Here is a 17763-nt window from a genome sequence, read left to right as displayed (position 1 = left end):
CAACTTCATTCTGTGGCGGAGCTGACCTTCTCTTCCTTCAAAGCGACACAACCTGAAATTGCAGTGGGAAAAAATGACGTGCAAGAATGAAAAAGGGGAGGGAAATGCCATCGCTTCCCTTTGTTTTGCCAAAAAATAAATAAATACATAAATAAAAAATAAAAACAGACTGGGGATCGCGATTCCATTTCCCCCCGTTGCATTCAACCAAACTTGGTACACAGATGACTTTCTCTCTGGAAACAAATACTGTGGGGGTAAGACACCCCTAACATCCCTCAGGGTGTGTCCGTGTGTGTGTGTTCCAGCATAACTCTGGAACGCCTGGGCCGCTAAAATAGAAAAGGACTGAATTATATCTATAGTGTCAAGTCACAGTATTTTCGACAGCGATCGTGTGCATTTTGGATTCAAGTTCTGTTAAGATACAGCCTGTTGTGCCTTAAAACGGCCTCTACTGTACAGCACAGGGGAGTTGCCATCGTAACGGCTTTGCAGTACTCCGTAAGGGGGCTCCCTCTAATACAGGATTGGGATAAATACATACCGGGACTATGCTGGGCTATCAGCTAGTATATATATATATAAAACAGCCTTTTTACTCCTCTTGTTGATTATATATATATATATATATATATATATATATATATATATATATATATATATATATATATATATATATATATATATATATATATATATATATATATATATATATATATATATATATATATATATATATATATCCTGTTGTTCAGTGAATCATCTGGTCGTTAAGTGAATCCCAGAGACTTTGCTCATCAGAAGTCGGCCCAGAAGTTAGCACCCATCCCTCTCCTAGAAAAATGAAATATTTTAGGAAATATTAAAAAGGACAGAATATTTCCCCTAAAGGGGGAGGCAGAAACTCAGCTCCCCCCTCCTGCAGCCTTGACTATACACACTTGTGTTGGCAGGGTGATGTCTCTGCTTTTTAGGATGCTGTCTAGGTTTGCCATAGCTTTCCTCCCCAGGGACAAGCCTCTTTTCATTTCTTGGCTGCCGTCCCCATCTGCGGTGATCCTGGAGCCCAGGACAATAAAATCTGTCACTCCCTCCATTTCTTTTCCATCTATTTGCCCTGGGGATGAATAGAAAAGAAATAGAATAAAATAGAAAATATGAAATGGAATGGAATGAAATAGAATAGAGAATATAATAGAAAATATGGAATGGAATAGAACAGAATAGAGAATAGAATAGAATAGAGAATAGAATAGAATAGAAAATATGGAATGGAATAGAATAGAAAATATAGAATAGAATAAAGAGTAGAATAAAAAATATGGAATAGAATAGAGAATAGAATAAAATAAACAATATGGAATAGAATAGAGAATAGGATAGAATAGAATAGAAAATATGTAATGGAATAGAATAGAATAGAAAATATGGAATGGAATAGAATAGAGAATAGAATAGAAAATATGGAATAGAATAGAATAGAATAGAAAATATGGGATGGAATAGAATAGAGAATAGAATAAAATAGAAAATATGGAATGGAATAGAATAGAGAATAGAATAGAAAATATGGAATTGAATAGAATAGAATAGAATAGAAAATATGGGATGGAATAGAATAGAGAATAGAATAAAATAGAAAATGTGGAATGGAATAGAATAGAGAATAGAATAGAAAATATGGAATTGAATAGAATAGAATAGAAAATATGGGATGGAATAGAATAGAGAATAGAATAAAATAGAAAATATAGAATGGAATAGAACAGAATAGAGAAAAGAATAGAATTGGAATAACAGCGTTGGAAGGGACCTTGGAGGTCTTCCAGTCCAACCCCCTGCTTATCCATGATCCTATCTTTTTATTCGTCTTCAGGTGGGATTTAAATCTCTCCCAGCTGTTGTTTGGCTGTCCCAGTAGCTCCCAGTCCTCCTCCTTTTCCAGCTGCCCAGGCAAGGCGTTTCTGGAAGATTAAACGGACGCAACGCAATTGCACCAAAATCCCAATCCTGCAAGGCGCTCCGGGCATTTAAAGAGAACGACGTCACCGGGCTATTTTTGACACGGGCGTGACGTCAGGTTTATGCAGATCGAGCGGCGCACGGGTCGCTGGGAAATTAAGCCGGCGCCGCCACCGGGAGGGCTTTGGAGGCTGCGGAGAGCACCGGGAGCCGGCAAAAGAAACTTGGCTACGGCGAGGAAGGCTCTCATTGCGAGGGAGTTGGGGTGCGTGGGAAATACCTGCGCGGGTCACCATGACCTGTCCGGTCGTCCCGCGGTGAGCAGCCGCCACGTGGGAGAGACGAGGGTTATCGTCAGTGAGGTATATCCTTACCTGTTCCTCCTCCGGGAGAACAGAAAATGATGAATGGAGAGGCATGAGAGATGATTAGAGTCTCCGCCAACCGGGGAACAGCAACGCCCCGGTTTGCTCCTTTCTGATTTTCCTGACGGTCCTTCTCTATTCGTGTCTGTTAAAAGCAAGAAGAATTAACGTGCGAACTCAACTGACACGTGTTCGATGCGTAACTACGAGTGCAATGAAAAGGGGACCGTCTCTTGACTCGGAAGTGGCGCATTTCCTAACCAAAACAATTGATTTTTTTAAAGTCGGTTTGGTGGTTTTAATTCCTTAACTACAGCTCCCATCATCCGCGGCCAGAGAGTTCCTTTTTGTGCTTGTTTTGGCATTATCCTGCCTGTGCGCAGTCTCCTTTCTGATTGGCTAATATGCCTTTCTATTTACACCCTCCTTTAGAGCTGCGCGTCGTTCATTGGCTGTCTTGCCTGTTCCTTATACGGAAGCCCCGCCCCCTTCTCGGTCTTTTTAAATGGTGCTTTTCGACTGTAATGTCCCCAGCCTCTCAAAATGGCCGCTTTTATCTCCCGTGGTAGCTTTTCTTCTTCGTCCTGATTGGCTAAGCGCGTGGAAATCTTAGAAAATGAGGCGGGGAGTCTTCCAAATATCCGGCCAATCTGTAACTTCTGGAACGAGTCCAAATCCCACCCGCTCTGACCAATCGGCTTTCCAGGCGGAAGCCCTCCCCCCTCCGTGGAAGGATTGTCCAATGGAAATGGAGCGCACACGCACACACAAGGAGCCGGCCAATAGAAAAAGCCGGTGGCTCAACGAGAGGCCGTGCTGTCCCTTAAAGCCAATCAAACGGCGCGTTGGGCGACGTCTGGCTGCGGTAGCCAATAGGATTCCGAGAGGGAGATTTGAAAGAGAGAAGCCCGGCGAGTCTCGGGCTGCCTCCGGCGGCGGTTCTTGTGATCGGTAAGAGACGCGGGGGTTACGAGCGGAGGGCGGAGAAACCTCGAGAAAGCGTGGCCCGGGCGCCGATCGGCTTGGCCGTGGAGTATGGGGCTTGTAGTCCAACGCCTATTGGGAGCGTCGGGTATGGGGAGTGATGCCAATCGGTCCCTGCGGGCGTTACAACCCGGAACACCCCGCCCCCCTTTTTCTTCTTGCTAACCACCCGCTCTTTAATACACTGGACTACCAATCCCATCATCCCCTACTTTGCGGGGTGGGGTGCTTGGCTGGCGAGGGAAAAGTCCATTTGAAGAGTTGGGGGAGTTTGGGGGTCGCGGAAGAGGCGTGTCCAAGCGTGGGAACTTTTTAAGGCTGGTGGACTTCAACTCCCAGAATCCCCCAGGCAGCTGTGCTGCCTGGGGAATTCTGGGAGTTGAAGTCCACTAGCCTTAAAAAGTTCCCAGGGTTGGCCTGGCCTGGGATAAATGAAATTGTCCTTATTTCCAAAGAGAAAAAAACAAAACAAAACCGGCCACAGAAAATAGCCCAAGGGTGCCTTTTGTGCTGCGCCTGATTTTATGACCCCTTTGTGCGAATTGCTGCGGTCCTTAAGTGAATGGTGCCGTCGTTAAGCAAATCCGGCTTGTTGGAAGGCGGCTGGGAAGGAGGCGAAGGGGGGATGGGGCGATCTCAGGAAAAGCTGCAACTTTCCTAACAACAGTCATGAAAGCAGCTGGATTTTGATTATGTGATTATCATGATTTATAATGAATGTGTTTTTATGATGACTGCGATCATGATTGATCACTTCTAGCTTTTACTGTGGATTGAGAGCTTATGCACCAGAGACTTTCTATTCTATTCTATTCCCTATTCTATTCTATATTCTATTCTTATATTCCTTATTCCATTCTCTATTCTTATCTATTCCTTATTCTATTCTATTCTCTATTCTATTCCTTATTCTATTCTATTCAATTCTATTCTTATATTCCTTATTCTATTCCTTGTTCTATTCAATTCTTTTCCTTATTCAATTCTATATTCTATTCTTATATTCCTTATTCCATTCTCTATTCTATTTCTTATTCTATTCTATTCTCTATTCTATTCCTTATTTTATTCTATATTCTATTCTTATATTCCTTATTCTCTTCTATATTCTATTCTTATATTCCTTATTCCGTTCTATATTCTATTCTATTCCTTGTTCTATTCTATTCCTTGTTCTATTCTATTCCTTGTTCTATTCAATTCTATTCTATATTCTATATTCTATATTCTATTCTTCTATTCCTTATTCCATTCTCTATTCTATTCCTTATTCTATTCTATTCTCTATTCTATTCTCTATTCCTTATTCTATTCTATTCCTTATTCTATTCTATTCTATTCCTTATTCTATTCTATATTCTATTCTTATATTCCTTATTCTATTCTATTCCTTATTCTATTCTATTCTCTATTCTATTCTCTATTCCTTATTCTATTCTATTCCTTATTCTATTCTATTCTATTCCTTATTCTATTCTATATTCTATTCTTATATTCCTTATTCTATTCTATTCCTTATTCTATTCTATTCTATTCCTTATTCTATTCTATATTCTATTCTTATATTCCTTATTCTATTCTATTCCTTATTCTATTCTATTCTCTATTCTATTCTCTATTGCTTATTCTATTCTATTCCTTATTCTATTCTATTCTATTCCTTATTCTATTCTATATTCTATTCTTATATTCCTTATTCTATTCTATTCTATTCCTTATTCTATTCTATATTCTATTCTTATATTCCTTATTCTATTCTATTCCTTATTCTATTCTCTATTCTATTCTTATGTTCCTTATTCCATTCTATTCTCCTTTCCTTAATCTTTCCTTTTTCCCTTTCCTCTTCCTTTCGTTTGCTTTCTTCTATTCGATTTTATTCTCTATTCTATTCCTTATTCCTCTATATTCTATTCTTTATTCTTCTATTCCCGTGATGGCAAATGCTATCCCATTTGGCGATCTTCTAACGAGCAAAGTCTCAATGAGGAAACTGGATTCACTTAACCGTGTGACGAACTGAAACAACTGCCGGGATCCACTTAATAACTCTGGCAAGAAAGGTCGCAAAATGGAGCAGAACTCACTGAAGCCTCAGTTAGCAACAGAAGTTTTGGGCTCAAAGGACTGCCTGTACGAGGACTGGTTATTAAGTCGCTTCCCTCCTGCTGTAGATCTGGTCGCTAAACGAACGGCCATAAAATGAGGACCGCTTGTAACGTCTCTGTAAGCATTGCAGGGACGTCTTTATACGGGCCCTCCTGACCTTACAACAGTCTATTTAGTGACCGTTCGAAGTTACAACGGCACTGGAAAAAGTGACTTACGACCGTTTTTCACACTGACTGACCGTTGTACCATCCCAATGGCCGCGTGATCAAAATTCAGACACTTGCCCGCTGACTCATCTTTATGACGGTCACAGTGTCCCGGGCTCACGGTTTTGCGATCTTCTGACAAGCAAAGTCAATGGGGAAGCCAAGCAGGGTGGATTTGATTTAAATCAACTCGATTGAAATCATAATTTTTAAAGAGCAGCTGTCATCTCTGTCCCGCAGCGGGTCCCTCCTCTGGCAGTCCCAATATTGCAGAATATACAGCCGCCTCCTGCGACATTCCTCAGCTCCATTTCATGCTGAGTAAACTAAATTATGACTACGGCATCCAGTTTTGGTCGCCACAATGTAGAAAAGATGTGGAGACTCTAAAAAGAGTGCAGAGAAGAGCAACCAAGAGGATTAGGGGACTGGAGGGTAAAACATAGGAAGAACAGTTGCAGGAATTTCTTATGTCTAGTTTAATGAAAAGAAGGACTAGGGGAGACTATATAGATTGATTGATAGATAGGTGATAGATTGATGGATAGATTGATAGATAGATAATAGGTTGATAAATAGATTGATGGATGGATAGATAGATGGCTCAATTGTAAGTCTACACTTCTTGAGCAGCGGGAACATTTTTAGGACTTAAATGTGTTCTTTTCCCACCAATTCGTTCATTTATTTCTGAGAATTCATCCGTTTTTCTTTTTTGTTTCTAATTCAATCCTTAGTGTTGGGATCCAGTTCTTAGACGAGTGATCCACAGCCTCTGGACTCTGAAGCTGGCTTCATCGGGGGACCCCTTTTTCTGATTTTGCATTGGATATTCCTCCCAAGGATTTATATCGCCTCCCTCTGACCCGTCGGCAAACAAAGGAAACATTTGATCGTCCGCACCCAGGATGTCAAACAAGGAAAATATTAGCAGCATCTACAGTAGCCTTTGCTCGGTGAGTTTTCCTCTGTGTCTGCAGGAAATGATGCGGGGTGCAAATCCCAAATCTCACAATAGGCAGAGATGTGAGAATTGTGGGAGGTGGTAATCCAGGTGTTGTGGCCTGTCCAGCAGCCGAATCGGAGGAAGAGGGCGTGGGAGTCAGGGTCAACAACAGGGCAACCTGAGAGCTCCGAGGGGGAAGAGGGAGTGGAGCTGGCAGAGAGAGAGAGAGAGGCTGAGACTGGGGCGTCCGTCAGCCCCCAGATGGAGAGTCAACAGTCTCCAGGTCTGGAGGTGGCTGATGAGGAAGAGGAGGAACAGCTGGGTCCAGTGCCTGACATGCAGAGGAGAGGAGAGCAGTGGAAATTTATGGGCTGGTCCTTGGGACGAAAGAGCCACTACTGCTAGCTCTAGAGATAAAAGGCAAGGGGCGGAGATGAATAGATGTGGCAGAGGAGAGGAGAGCAGTGGAAATCTATGGGCTGGTCCTCGGGACGAAAGAGCCACTACTGCTAGCGAAGCCCCACCCTAGCTCTGGGGATAAAAGGCAGGGGTCAGAGATGAATAGATGTGGCAGAGGAGAGGAGAGCAGTGGAAATCTATGGGCTGGTCCTCAGGACGAAAGAGCCACTACTGCTAGCAAAGCCCCACCCTAGCCCTGGGGATAAAAGGCATGGGGCACAGAAGCCTTCCGATAACTAGAAATCTTTTCTGCTTTCTGAGCGAAATGTCTTTCCCTCTGTCCCTTTTTCCTGGAGCCATCATGGTAAACCATAAAAAAACAAAACCGATTTATCGCTGGTTGGTCTCTTTTCTCCCCGCAGTACCGTCCCAGCAGCCAAGCAGCCGGTAGTCAACGCCTCCTGTACAAGAATACGGTCACGCCATCCACGACTCCTTCTGGCTCAATTCTGGCGCAGAGAGCGCTCACCAACAGCGCCAAACACACCATGAAAGCGGCCTGCGTCCAGAATCCAGGTAAGATCTCCCTTGAGTCCGTCGGTCAGGAATCTTGGTCTCACCTTTGCAGGTGTTCTGACCCAATCTTCCTTAAAGGTCCCTGCAAAATCTCTTTTGTTTACACGACTGTGAATTCCTTTCATTCACAGTCAGCAAACAGTCTTTCCGAGGAATATTGATCCACACAAACCTTATCTCGCTTGGCGAGCTGCCAGATAGCTAGTTTCCACACACAGGGTAAGGCAACACTTGGCAGGACTGCGAATTCCTTTCATTCACAGTCCGCAAGGCTTGGCGATCAGTCATTCCGAGGAATATTGATCCACACGAACCTTATCTCGCTTGGCGAGCTGCCAGATAACTAGTTTCCCAATGCAGGGCAAAGTTAGCTAAGGTATCAAGTGAATCTGATTTTCCCAATTGACTTTGTCAGAAGGTCACAAAACCTGACTTTGGGATGCAGTGACAGTGAACGACAAGTATGTCAAGAATTCTACGTCTGGTTTTGCCTTCCGGTTCTCTAGGCATCGCAGGGAGGGTGCCCCTCGAACCCACTTCCGTCGTACCAGCCGTGCAGGATTGCCCAGAGTGAGTATTTTTCCCCCAGACAACAGCAAAAGTAGAGTCTGCTGCGAACTCTGCCTTGGCGACAGGGAGGGTATCTGGCCAGAAAAAGCTCAGCTTCATTTAGTTGCCCTGAATCCACCCTCCAAGGCATTTATATGTGTGTGTGTGTTGTATTTGTGCTGATAAATAAATAAAGGGAGACTAGTATAGATCTATTTCAAGCTATTTAGCTCTCATCAGCTAGCTATACCCTTACTGGGATTCGAAATATTTGGGCATACCAGGGGTTGTAACACAAATACACACACACACACACATATATATGTATATATATTGGGGGCCGCGGTGGCTCAGTGGCTAAGACCCTGAGCTTGTCGATCAGAAAGGTCGGCAGTTCGGCGGTTCGAATCCCTACCGCCGTGTAACGGAGGGAGCTCCCATTACTTGTCCCAGCTTCTGCCAACCTAGCAGTTCGAAAGCACATGATAAATGCAAGTAGAAAAATAGGAACCACTTTTGGTGGGAAGGGAACAGCGTTCCATGCGCCTTCGAAGGCGTTGAGTCATGCCGGCCACATGACCACGGAGACATCTTCGGACAGCGCTGGCTCTTCGGCTTTGAAATGGGGATGAGCAGCGCCCCCTGGAGTCTCGGGAACGATTAGCACAGATGTGCGAGGGGAACCATTACCTTTTTAGTTCTTGATTTCTCTTCTGCTCCACATTGTCTGCCTCAGGCCACGGCGGTTCTTCACCATCGACGATTTTGAGATCGGGAGGCCGCTGGGTAAAGGGAAATTCGGCAACGTGTACCTAGCCCGGGAGAAGAACTCCAGGTTCATTGTGGCACTCAAGGTGCTCTTCAAATCCCAGATGGAGAAGGAGGGAGTGGAGTACCAGCTGCGGAGGGAGATCGAGATCCAGTGTCATCTGAGGTACGGCCCTGAACCCCGGCTTATGGTCCACACCTGGGATGGCTTCGAGTCAGGGTTGGGAACCGGCTGAGCCTTTTGCGGCTTCTCGGTTAACGACCCTATAATCCCTTGCGGGGTGGATTCCGGGCAAACTGAATGGAGCCAAGTGTTTCCTGGCCCGATGCCCTTCCCTGTTGCCAATGCGGAGTTTTGTTCGGCAGATACATCCTTATTGTGCCCAGAGAGAGAGAGAAATATATCTGCCTCTACCTAGGATTGAATTTTCAGCCTCCTGATTGTGAGGCGAGAGCTCCGCCTCTAGGCCACCAGATCACTCTTATCCCGGTTCATTTAGTGGCCGTTTGAAGCGACCACGGCACTGAAAAATGTAACTTGCGACGGACGGTTTTTTCACCCGTACGGCCGTTGCAGCGTCCCCGATCGAAAGACAAACGGCTCGTATTTGTGATGATCGCACTGATGGCCCTGCTCCGTTATGGTCGTAACTCGAGGACTACCTGCGTAGCATCCCCCAAGTGCTCAAAGGGAGGCTACGCTGCTTGAGATTACAAGGTTCTTGCAGAATAAAATGGGAGTGGGGGAGCAAAGCTGGAGAAAATGTTTTTTTTTATTACGGGGGGTTGCCATTTAACGTGTCTCCTCCTTCCCGCAGCCACCCCAACATTCTGCGCCTCTACAACTATTTCCACGACAAGAAGCGAGTCTATCTGATCCTGGAATACGCCCCTCGCGGGGAGCTTTACAAGGAGCTGCAAAAACACCAGCGCTTCGACGAGCAGAGAGCGGCTACGGTCAGCCACGCTGTTGAGGGCCGGCAACTTGGGGAGTCTTTGTCCTTGGGTGGGAAAAAAATGGGCGGTTTTAGGACTCCTCCAAGTTAACGGAGGGCAGCAGGCCCGTCTTTTAATAATTGAAGAGGGGATCTTTGTAGCTCAGGATCGGACTGTGGTGCCCTGAGCGTGGCGGGTTTCTTGGAGACGTCTCAAGACCCAATTAGGGAATGGAATCCGTGTTAGAAGGGAGTGGGGGGAGGAGGAGAACTTGGAGGCCCTCTGAGCTTGGTGGGTTTTCTTGGAGACGTTTCATGACCCCAATAGGTAACATCATCCTTGTCGGGGAGGGTGGGGTTTGCTCCCTGTTTATATATGTATTGTACAGTACTTTGTCCTGCCCCTTGGTGGAAATGTTCTTGAAGGTGCCTTTAATTAGGCATTTTGTTAATTTCACAACACATAGTTTCGATTTGGGGAGGGTGAGGTGCACACTTAGGCCAAACCAAGTCCAAAAATCTGGAGACAATTCCTGGAAAATTGTAGACCACTTCTAGTTCTCGGACAAATCAGCCATCAACAAGCCCAGAGAGATGAACGACGTCTACCTGCCGTGTGAAACAGTCAATGAAAAAGCCATCTATCCACAGTCAGATAAGCCGAGATGAATACTGGACCAACCATCAAGGAAATAATTCCCCAGTCAGGGAGCGATCAGCTCAGACAAGCACACTAACACGAAATAACAGCCTAATCAAGGCAACACCAAGAACACTCCGGTAAAGAGACGGCAAACCCCCCACTCCCTTCTAGCACTGATGATGTTAGATAGTCGGGTCATGAAACGTCTGCAAGGAAACCACCAAGTTCAGAGAGCACCAAGGACCCCAGAGTTCTTTTCTTCTTCTTCCTCCTGCTCCTCTTCCTTTCCACCTCTTCCTCTCCATATGTCCCTCCCCCTTCTAGCACTGATGATATTAACTAGTTGGGTCATGAAACATCTGGAAGAAAGCCACCAAGTTCAGAGAGCACCAAGGACCTCACAGTCCTCCTTCTCCCTATCCTCCTCCTCCTCTTTTTCTCATCTTTTTTTCTTCTCCATCTCCTCTCCACATGTCCCCCTTCTTTCTAGTACTGATAATGTTCCATAGTTGGGTCACAAAATGTCTGTAAGAAAACCACCAAGCTCAAGAGAGCACCAAGGACCCCACAGTCCTTTTCTTCTCCTCCTCTTCTCCTCTTATTTTCTTCTCCTTCTCCTCCCCCTGTTCTCCTCCTCCTCCTCTTCTTCTTCCTCTCCTCCTCCTCATTTTCTTCTCCTCCTCCTTCTCTCCCTGTCCTCCTCCTCTCCTTCTCTTCCTCTTCCTCTTCTCCTTTTCTCCTCCTCCTCCTCTTCTTCTTCCTCTCCTCCTCCTCCTTTTCTTCTCCTCCTCCTTCTCTCCCTGTCCTCCTCTTCCTCTCCTTCTCTTCCTCTTCCTCTCCTTCTCCTTTTCTCCTCCTCCTCCTCCTCCTCCTCTTCTTTTCTTCTCCTCCTCTCCACGTGTCGTCCCCCCCTTTCTAGCACTGATGATATTCCCTAGCTGGGCCATGAAACGCCTGCAAGGAATTCCACCCAGCTCAGAGAGCACCCAAGAGCCCCACAACAATTTTCCATTGAGGTGGCGGGTTTGCTCAACCTTCCTTCCTTCCTTCCTTCCTTCCTTCCTTCCTTCCTTCCTTCCTTCCTTCCTTCCTTCTAATCTCCTTCCTTCCTTCCTTTCCTTCCTTCCTTCCTTCCTCCTAATCTCCTTCCTTCCTTTCTTTCTTCCTTCCTTCTAATCTCCTTCCTTCCTTTCTTCCTTCCTCCTAATCTCCTTCCTTCCTTCATTTCCTCCTAATCTCCTTCCTTTCCTTCCTTCCTTCCTTCCTTCCTCCTAATCTCCTTTCTTCCTTTCCTTCCTTTCCTTCCTTCTAATCTCCTTCCTTCCTTTCTTCCTTCCTCCTAATCTCCTTCCTTCCTTCATTTCCTCCTAATCTCCTTCCTTTCCTTCCTTCCTTCCTTCCTTCCTTCCTTCCTCCTAATCTCCTTTCTTCCTTTCCTTCCTTTCCTTCCTTCCTTCCTTCTAATCTCCTTCCTTCCTTCCTTTCCTTCCTTCCTCCTAATCTCCTTCCTTCCTTCCTTTCCTTCCTTCCTCCTAATCTCCTTCCTTCCTTCCTTTCCTTCCTTCCTTCCTCCCTTCCTTCATTCATTCACCAAAAGGGCATTTGGGAGCGATTCGGGCCTCTCGTAGAGGGTGGCCTTACAATAACCCCCCCCCTTCCTCCTTTGTCGCCGCTCTCTGCAGTTCATGGAAGAGCTGGCCGACGCCCTCCTCTACTGTCACAACAAGAAGGTCATCCATCGGGACATCAAGCCCGAGAATCTGCTGATGGGGCTGAAAGGGGAGCTGAAGATTGCCGACTTCGGCTGGTCGGTGCACGCCCCCTCGCTCAGGTGGGTCGGTCTGCCCTCCCTCCCCTCCCATGACTGGGTGGGTGAGAGATTTGGGCCCGCGAAAGGCTTCCTCTGGCGTCCTTTTCCCGGGGTCCCCATCTTCTCCTTCTGCTCCTCCAGGAGGAAGACCATGTGCGGCACGCTGGACTACCTGCCCCCTGAGATGATCGAAGGCAAAGCCCACAACGAGAAAGTGGATCTCTGGTGCATCGGGATCCTGTGCTATGAGTTCCTGGTGGGGAGTCCGCCCTTTGAGAGCGAGTGCCAATCGGAGACCTATCGGCGGATCGTGTCGGTGAGCGTGGCCCCCGGGGGTCGAGGGGAGGGCGTCCGGGCCAAGATGAGTTTCATTCAAGACCTTGTCTTGGATGAAGGGATTCCTTCGTCATCCAGGCCAAGGTTGTCCCAAAGAGGCCACTGGACTTTCTGGTTTTTCCTTGAAGAGGTTTCGCTTCTCATCCGAGAAGCTTCTTCAGTTCTTCAGAGCAGAGGAGATCTGTTCCTCAGAACTGAAGAAGCTTCTCGGATGAGAAGTGAAACCTCTTCAAGGAAAAAAATCCAGAAAGTCCAGTTGGCTTTTGGAGGGGAAAAAAAAAACTTTGGGACAACTGTGACCTGGTGACGGAGAACCTCCATAGACATCTTTTTAACATCTTTCTTTCTTTCTTTCTTTCTTTCTTTCTTTCTGTCTGTCTGTCTGTCTGTCTGTCTGTCTGTCTGTCTGTCTGTCTGTCTGTCTTTCTTTCTTTCTTTCTTTCTTTCTTTCTTTCTTTCTTTCTTTCTTTCTTTCTTTCTTTCTTTCTTCCTTCCTTCCTTCCTTCCTTCCTTCCTTCCTTCCTTCCTCCCTTCCTAACATCGATCCAATTTGATGTCCCAGAGGTGCTTTTTTCTTTCTTTCAAGAGGACACTGGGCTTGCTCGGTTTTTTTTCTTTTGAAGGTGTTTCGCTTCTCCTCCAAGGAGCTTCTTTGGCTCTGACCGGATGGTGGGGGAATGGAAAGGTTTTGTACTCCTTGCAAACAGCTGGACATTTGCATGCTTTTAGAGCAGGGGTGTCAAATTTGATCACATGGAGGGACGGATCAGGGTTGTGTTTGATCTTGAGGGGGGGGAGGCAGGGGGCGTGGCCATTCAAGGACACAGACAAACCTCCAAGTGGCCTCAACGGCTCTCCAGAAGGATGCAAACAACCAGCTGTCCCCAAGGGGTATAAACCCTTCCGTTCCCCACCCTCCTGTCAGGCAACTGGGCTTTCTGGTTTTTTTCCGAAGACGTTTCGCTTCTCATCCAAGAAGCTTCATCAGCTCTGTCCGGATGGCGGAGGACGGAAGGATTTATCCTCCTTGCAGACAGCTGGTCATTTACATTCTTTTTAGCGAGTCGTTGAGGCCCCCTGGTACACGCAGTACAAATGCAGTGAGACGTGTGGAGATCTGGAGATTGGGGAAACAAAACAGCCACTTCACAACCGCATGGCCCAACATAGAAGAAATCCATCAGGACCAGATTCGGCAGTCCAGCTGCGTTTAAAAGACGGAGGCCATTCTTTTGAAGGCAGCAAAGTCCACATTTTGGACAAGAGAGGACCGCTGCTTTGAAACAGGGATCATCGATCACCATCGAAGTGAAAATTGAACACCCCTCTTTCAACAGAGGGGGGGAGGAATACGACATCAGCTGCCTCCAGTTTACAACACAGTCCTTTCAGCAGTTCCAAGAAGGCTCCACACTTATTTGCACCAGTCAGGTGATCCCCGAGGACACAGACAAACCTCCAAGCGGTCTCAACGGCTCTCCAAAAGGATGCAAATGACCAGCTGTGTCCCTAAGGGGTATAAATCCTTCCTTTCCCCACCATCCATTCGGAGCTGAAGATGCTTCTCGGTTGAGAAGTGAAAGGTCTTCCAGGAAAAAGTAAGAAAAGCCCAGTTGCCTCTTGAAAAAAGCACTTTTGGGATATCCAAGGCAAGGCTTTCCTTTCCGAGGTAGGATTGGAATCCGTGGCTACTTGGTTTCTAGGCCAGCATCTCTCCCATCATGCCAAAGAGGCTGTCTTTAAATTTATTTACATACTAGCTGGGTCCCCGTGCTTTGCGACGAAACGATGTGATCGGGCTATGCAGGAGAAATTTGGTTCACGATCCGTTGGCTCAATGGTGGTCGGTGAGTGAAACACATAAGGGGATATCGCTCCCGCCGTCTTGAGTCCAGAAGCAGTTCCATAGGTGGAAGGGGTAGACATTTTGGTGTGGTACCGACGTTTAGGAGCCCCAGACCGCTCCTGAGTGAAGGAGTGGAACGTCTGCCAGTTTGAACTGAGGTAACGGAATGTGAGGCAAGTGGCAGTTGGAACAGAGCTGTTTTCAGGTGGGGAGGGGGAGTAGAACTCCTTAGAATCAGAGCGTGTTAATTACTGTATAAGAAATACTATTGATCTGATGGTAATTATGAAAAATCCTTTCTTAGCGAGCACCTAGAAGCAAGAGGGAACATACGTGCCAAATTTCAAGTTTGTAAGCTTTACGGTTCTGGAGATTTCATGATGAGTGAGGGGTACTTGGCTTTTATATATAAATATATAGATTTATATTGAGATCTATATAGGTCCTAGATTACAGCAATTCATTTAGTGATCATTTGAAGCTACAATGACTCTGGAAAAAAAAGTGACTTAGCACACTTGAAGACCATTGCAGCATGCCCGTGATCAGCGATCAAAATCCGGACACTTGGCCAACTGGCTCATATTTACGACGCTTGCAATATCCCTTTTGCGAACTTCTTGACCGGCAAAATCAAGGGGGAAACCAGATTCGCTTTGAACACCCCTGTCGCTAGCTCAACAGACTGCAGCGCTTCGTTTAACGGCGGCGGCAAGAAAGGTGGTGAAACGGAGCAGCGCTCCCTTCACGAGTGGCTTCCCTTAGCCACAGAAACGTTGGGCTCCCTTGTGGTCGTACGTCAAGGACTACCCGTCGGCTCTAGGGCAGGAAGGCTTTGTTGATCAAATAACCCAGGTTTCTGCTCTCGAACTAGCCACGGTGCCTGACAGGGCAGAAGTTGGCACTTCAAAAGAGCCATTTGGATCCGTTTCCCACAGGAAAGAAAAAAAAAACGGCATCCACAAAACCTACCGGGGGGGGTTGAAAAACATCAATAAATCGCGTGACGGAGCTGCAGCAGAAGGATAAAAAAACCCACATGCAGCTCCAGAGCCGCAGGTTTGCCCACTCCTGTGCTAATCTAAAACAAGTCGTGGTTGCTAACTTCTCTGTGTCTTCCTGGTCCCGTCGGGTGCTCACCTCACCTCCGTTTCCTTTCCTAACAGGTAGATCTCCGGTTCCCCCCCTTTGTGACCGAAGGCGCCCGGGATTTGATTGGGAAGCTGCTGCGTCACAACCCCTCCGAGCGTCTCCCGCTGCAAGCCGTGATGGAGCATCCGTGGGTGAAAGCCCACTCCAAGCGGGTGCTACCCCCGGTTTTCAACCCAGTGCCTCCAAACTAACTCTGCCAGGGGGGACTTGGATACTCAGCTGTACGACGTCTCTGATGGATGCAGCCTGCTAAGGGAGGTTTTTTGGGGGGTGGGGGTGGGGAGCATGCGTTATCGCAGGGTTTTGGGAAGGGACGTCTTTTTCTGGATCTTTGCACCCCAAGATTCGTACGTGAAGAGCTGATCCAGACCCGATTCTCGTTTCGGAGAGCTTGGGGAAATAAGGTGCGCGTCCGCCTTCCCCTGGACGGGCAGCTGTTCCTGGACATAGGAATCCTCCTTTGATCTTTTGACCTTGGCTGATCCTTCTCCTTTGGGATCATCCCGGATCTGCCACCGCGTGCAAGCTTCTTGCAAACCTTGATCCTTGTCGACTTCGCTGGTTTTTTTTTTTAAAGGAATAAACCAACTTATTTTCCAAAACGGTATGCCCGATCTTTGTGTATATATTTTCTAGGACACTGTTGTAATTTTAATTAAAAAAGATTCAGGCTTGGCTGCTTTTGACTTTTTTTGAGTCGTTTTTGTCCGAATCTCTTCATTTCTGGAAGTTGGACGGACATTCCCGACAACCAGTGAAAATGGAAATTGCTTGGGACGGGCATCTGGGGCTTGGCATGACCGTTTCGATGAACCATTGAAAGGGATCAAAGAAGAAATTGGATTTATAGATTTACAGTCATTTGTTTAGTCGTCTTGGATTGAGTGACGGTTAGGAGTTACAACTGGAAAAAGTGGCTTGATGACTGTTTTTGACACACAAGTTGCAGCATTTCCGTGATGACGGGGAACAAAATTGGGTGCTTGGCAGCTGACTCATGTTTATGACGGTCGCAATGTCCCAGGGTTGCGTCATCCCCTTTTGTGACATCACAAGCAAAGTCAGATTTGTTTAAGAGCCATCTTACTAGCAACTGCAGTGATTTACTTAACAACAGTGGCAAGAATGGTCGTAAAACTGGGCAAAGCTCATTGAATAACTTGTCTTGCTTAGCAACAAAGATTGGACTCAATTGTGGTCGTATGTTGAGGACTATTATAATTACTTTGATACCGACTCCATAAAACATGATGGGATGATGGGATGTTTAGTTGAATTTTAGTCGGGATTAAACCCCCAATTGCATGGTCTCCAAAAACCAAGATAGCTGATTTGTGCCAAACCAGGCCAACCCAGTTTATTTCAGTCAGGTGGGTCAAAATGCCCCAATTTGGGATCTTCAAGGTTATGACTTCAAGAGTGAGGCGGCGGCTTAGAGGTGGAGCTCTCCCCTTACAATCGGGGGCTGTGAGTTCGACCCTAGGTAGAGGCAGATATTTCTCTCTCTGGGCGGGATGAGAATGTATCTGCTGAACAAAACTCTGCATTGGCGACAGGGAAGGGCATCCGGCCAGTAAACATTCAGCTCCATTCAGTTGCCCAAGACTCCACTCCGCAAGGGATTATAGGGTCATTAAAAGATGACGATGGTGATGACGACTAAATGAATTGTTGTTGCACGTCTAGGGACTACTGGTATATAGATTTATATGTGACGATAAATAGGTAAGTGAAATCCACATTCTCAATATTGAGAATATATCTGCTGAATATAACTCGGCATTGGCGACAGGAAAGGCATCTGGCCAGTAAACAGCTCCATTCAGTTGCTCAGACTCCGCCTCACAAGGGATTACGGTGTCATTAAAAGATCTCTCTCTCTCTCATATATCTCTTATCTATTATATATCTCTATGTATTAGATTGATAGATAGATAGATAGATAGAATCTACCTACATCTATCTATGTATTATCTATCTATCATCCATCTATCTATCTATCCTATCTATCATCTATCATCCTCTCTCTCATATCTACCTACCTACCTACATCTATCTATCATCTATCTATATCTATCTATCTATCATCCTCTCTCTCATTATACCTACCTACCTACCTACATCTATCTATCATCTATCTATCTATCTATCTATCTATCTATATCTATCTA

General features: G+C 46.0%; 1 protein-coding gene and 1 long non-coding RNA gene across 2 annotated transcripts; one reads left to right on the top strand and one right to left on the bottom strand.

The window, feature by feature from the left end:
* Window positions 1-915: 915 nt before the first annotated feature.
* LOC309400428 lies at window positions 916-2856 on the bottom strand. The gene is made up of 3 exons (XR_014176657.1): window positions 2340-2856; window positions 1817-1967; window positions 916-1120 (listed from the first exon to the last, which is right to left on the bottom strand). It is a non-coding gene; the product is annotated as an uncharacterized lncRNA (long non-coding RNA).
* A 3518-nt stretch (window positions 2857-6374) lies between these two features.
* On the top strand, window positions 6375-16267 carry LOC309400426 (aurora kinase C-like). Its single transcript, XM_081968907.1, has 8 exons — window positions 6375-6588; window positions 7400-7553; window positions 8060-8123; window positions 8839-9036; window positions 9689-9827; window positions 12131-12279; window positions 12400-12574; window positions 15607-16267. Exons 1-8 carry the CDS (start codon window positions 6541-6543, stop codon window positions 15781-15783), a joined length of 1104 nt encoding a protein of 367 aa, XP_081825033.1. The 5' UTR covers window positions 6375-6540; the 3' UTR covers window positions 15784-16267.
* The last annotated feature ends 1496 nt before the right edge of the window (window positions 16268-17763 follow it).

Source organism: Natrix helvetica (genome assembly GCF_964273705.1).
Source record: "Natrix helvetica genome assembly, chromosome: W".
Lineage (NCBI taxonomy): Eukaryota > Metazoa > Chordata > Lepidosauria > Squamata > Natricidae > Natrix > Natrix helvetica.
This window is presented reverse-complemented; position numbering and strand designations above follow the sequence as displayed.

Excerpts from the sequence above, each read along its gene's own strand:
- LOC309400426 (XM_081968907.1), top strand. The coding sequence starts at position 6,541 with ATGTCAAACAAGGAAAATATTAGCAGCATCTACAGTAGCCTTTGCTCG. Across the intron at positions 8,124-8,838 it reads GCCGTGCAGGATTGCCCAGA|GCCACGGCGGTTCTTCACCA; the intron begins GTGAGTATTTTT and ends TGTCTGCCTCAG. Across the intron at positions 12,575-15,606 it reads CCTATCGGCGGATCGTGTCG|GTAGATCTCCGGTTCCCCCC; the intron begins GTGAGCGTGGCC and ends CTTTCCTAACAG.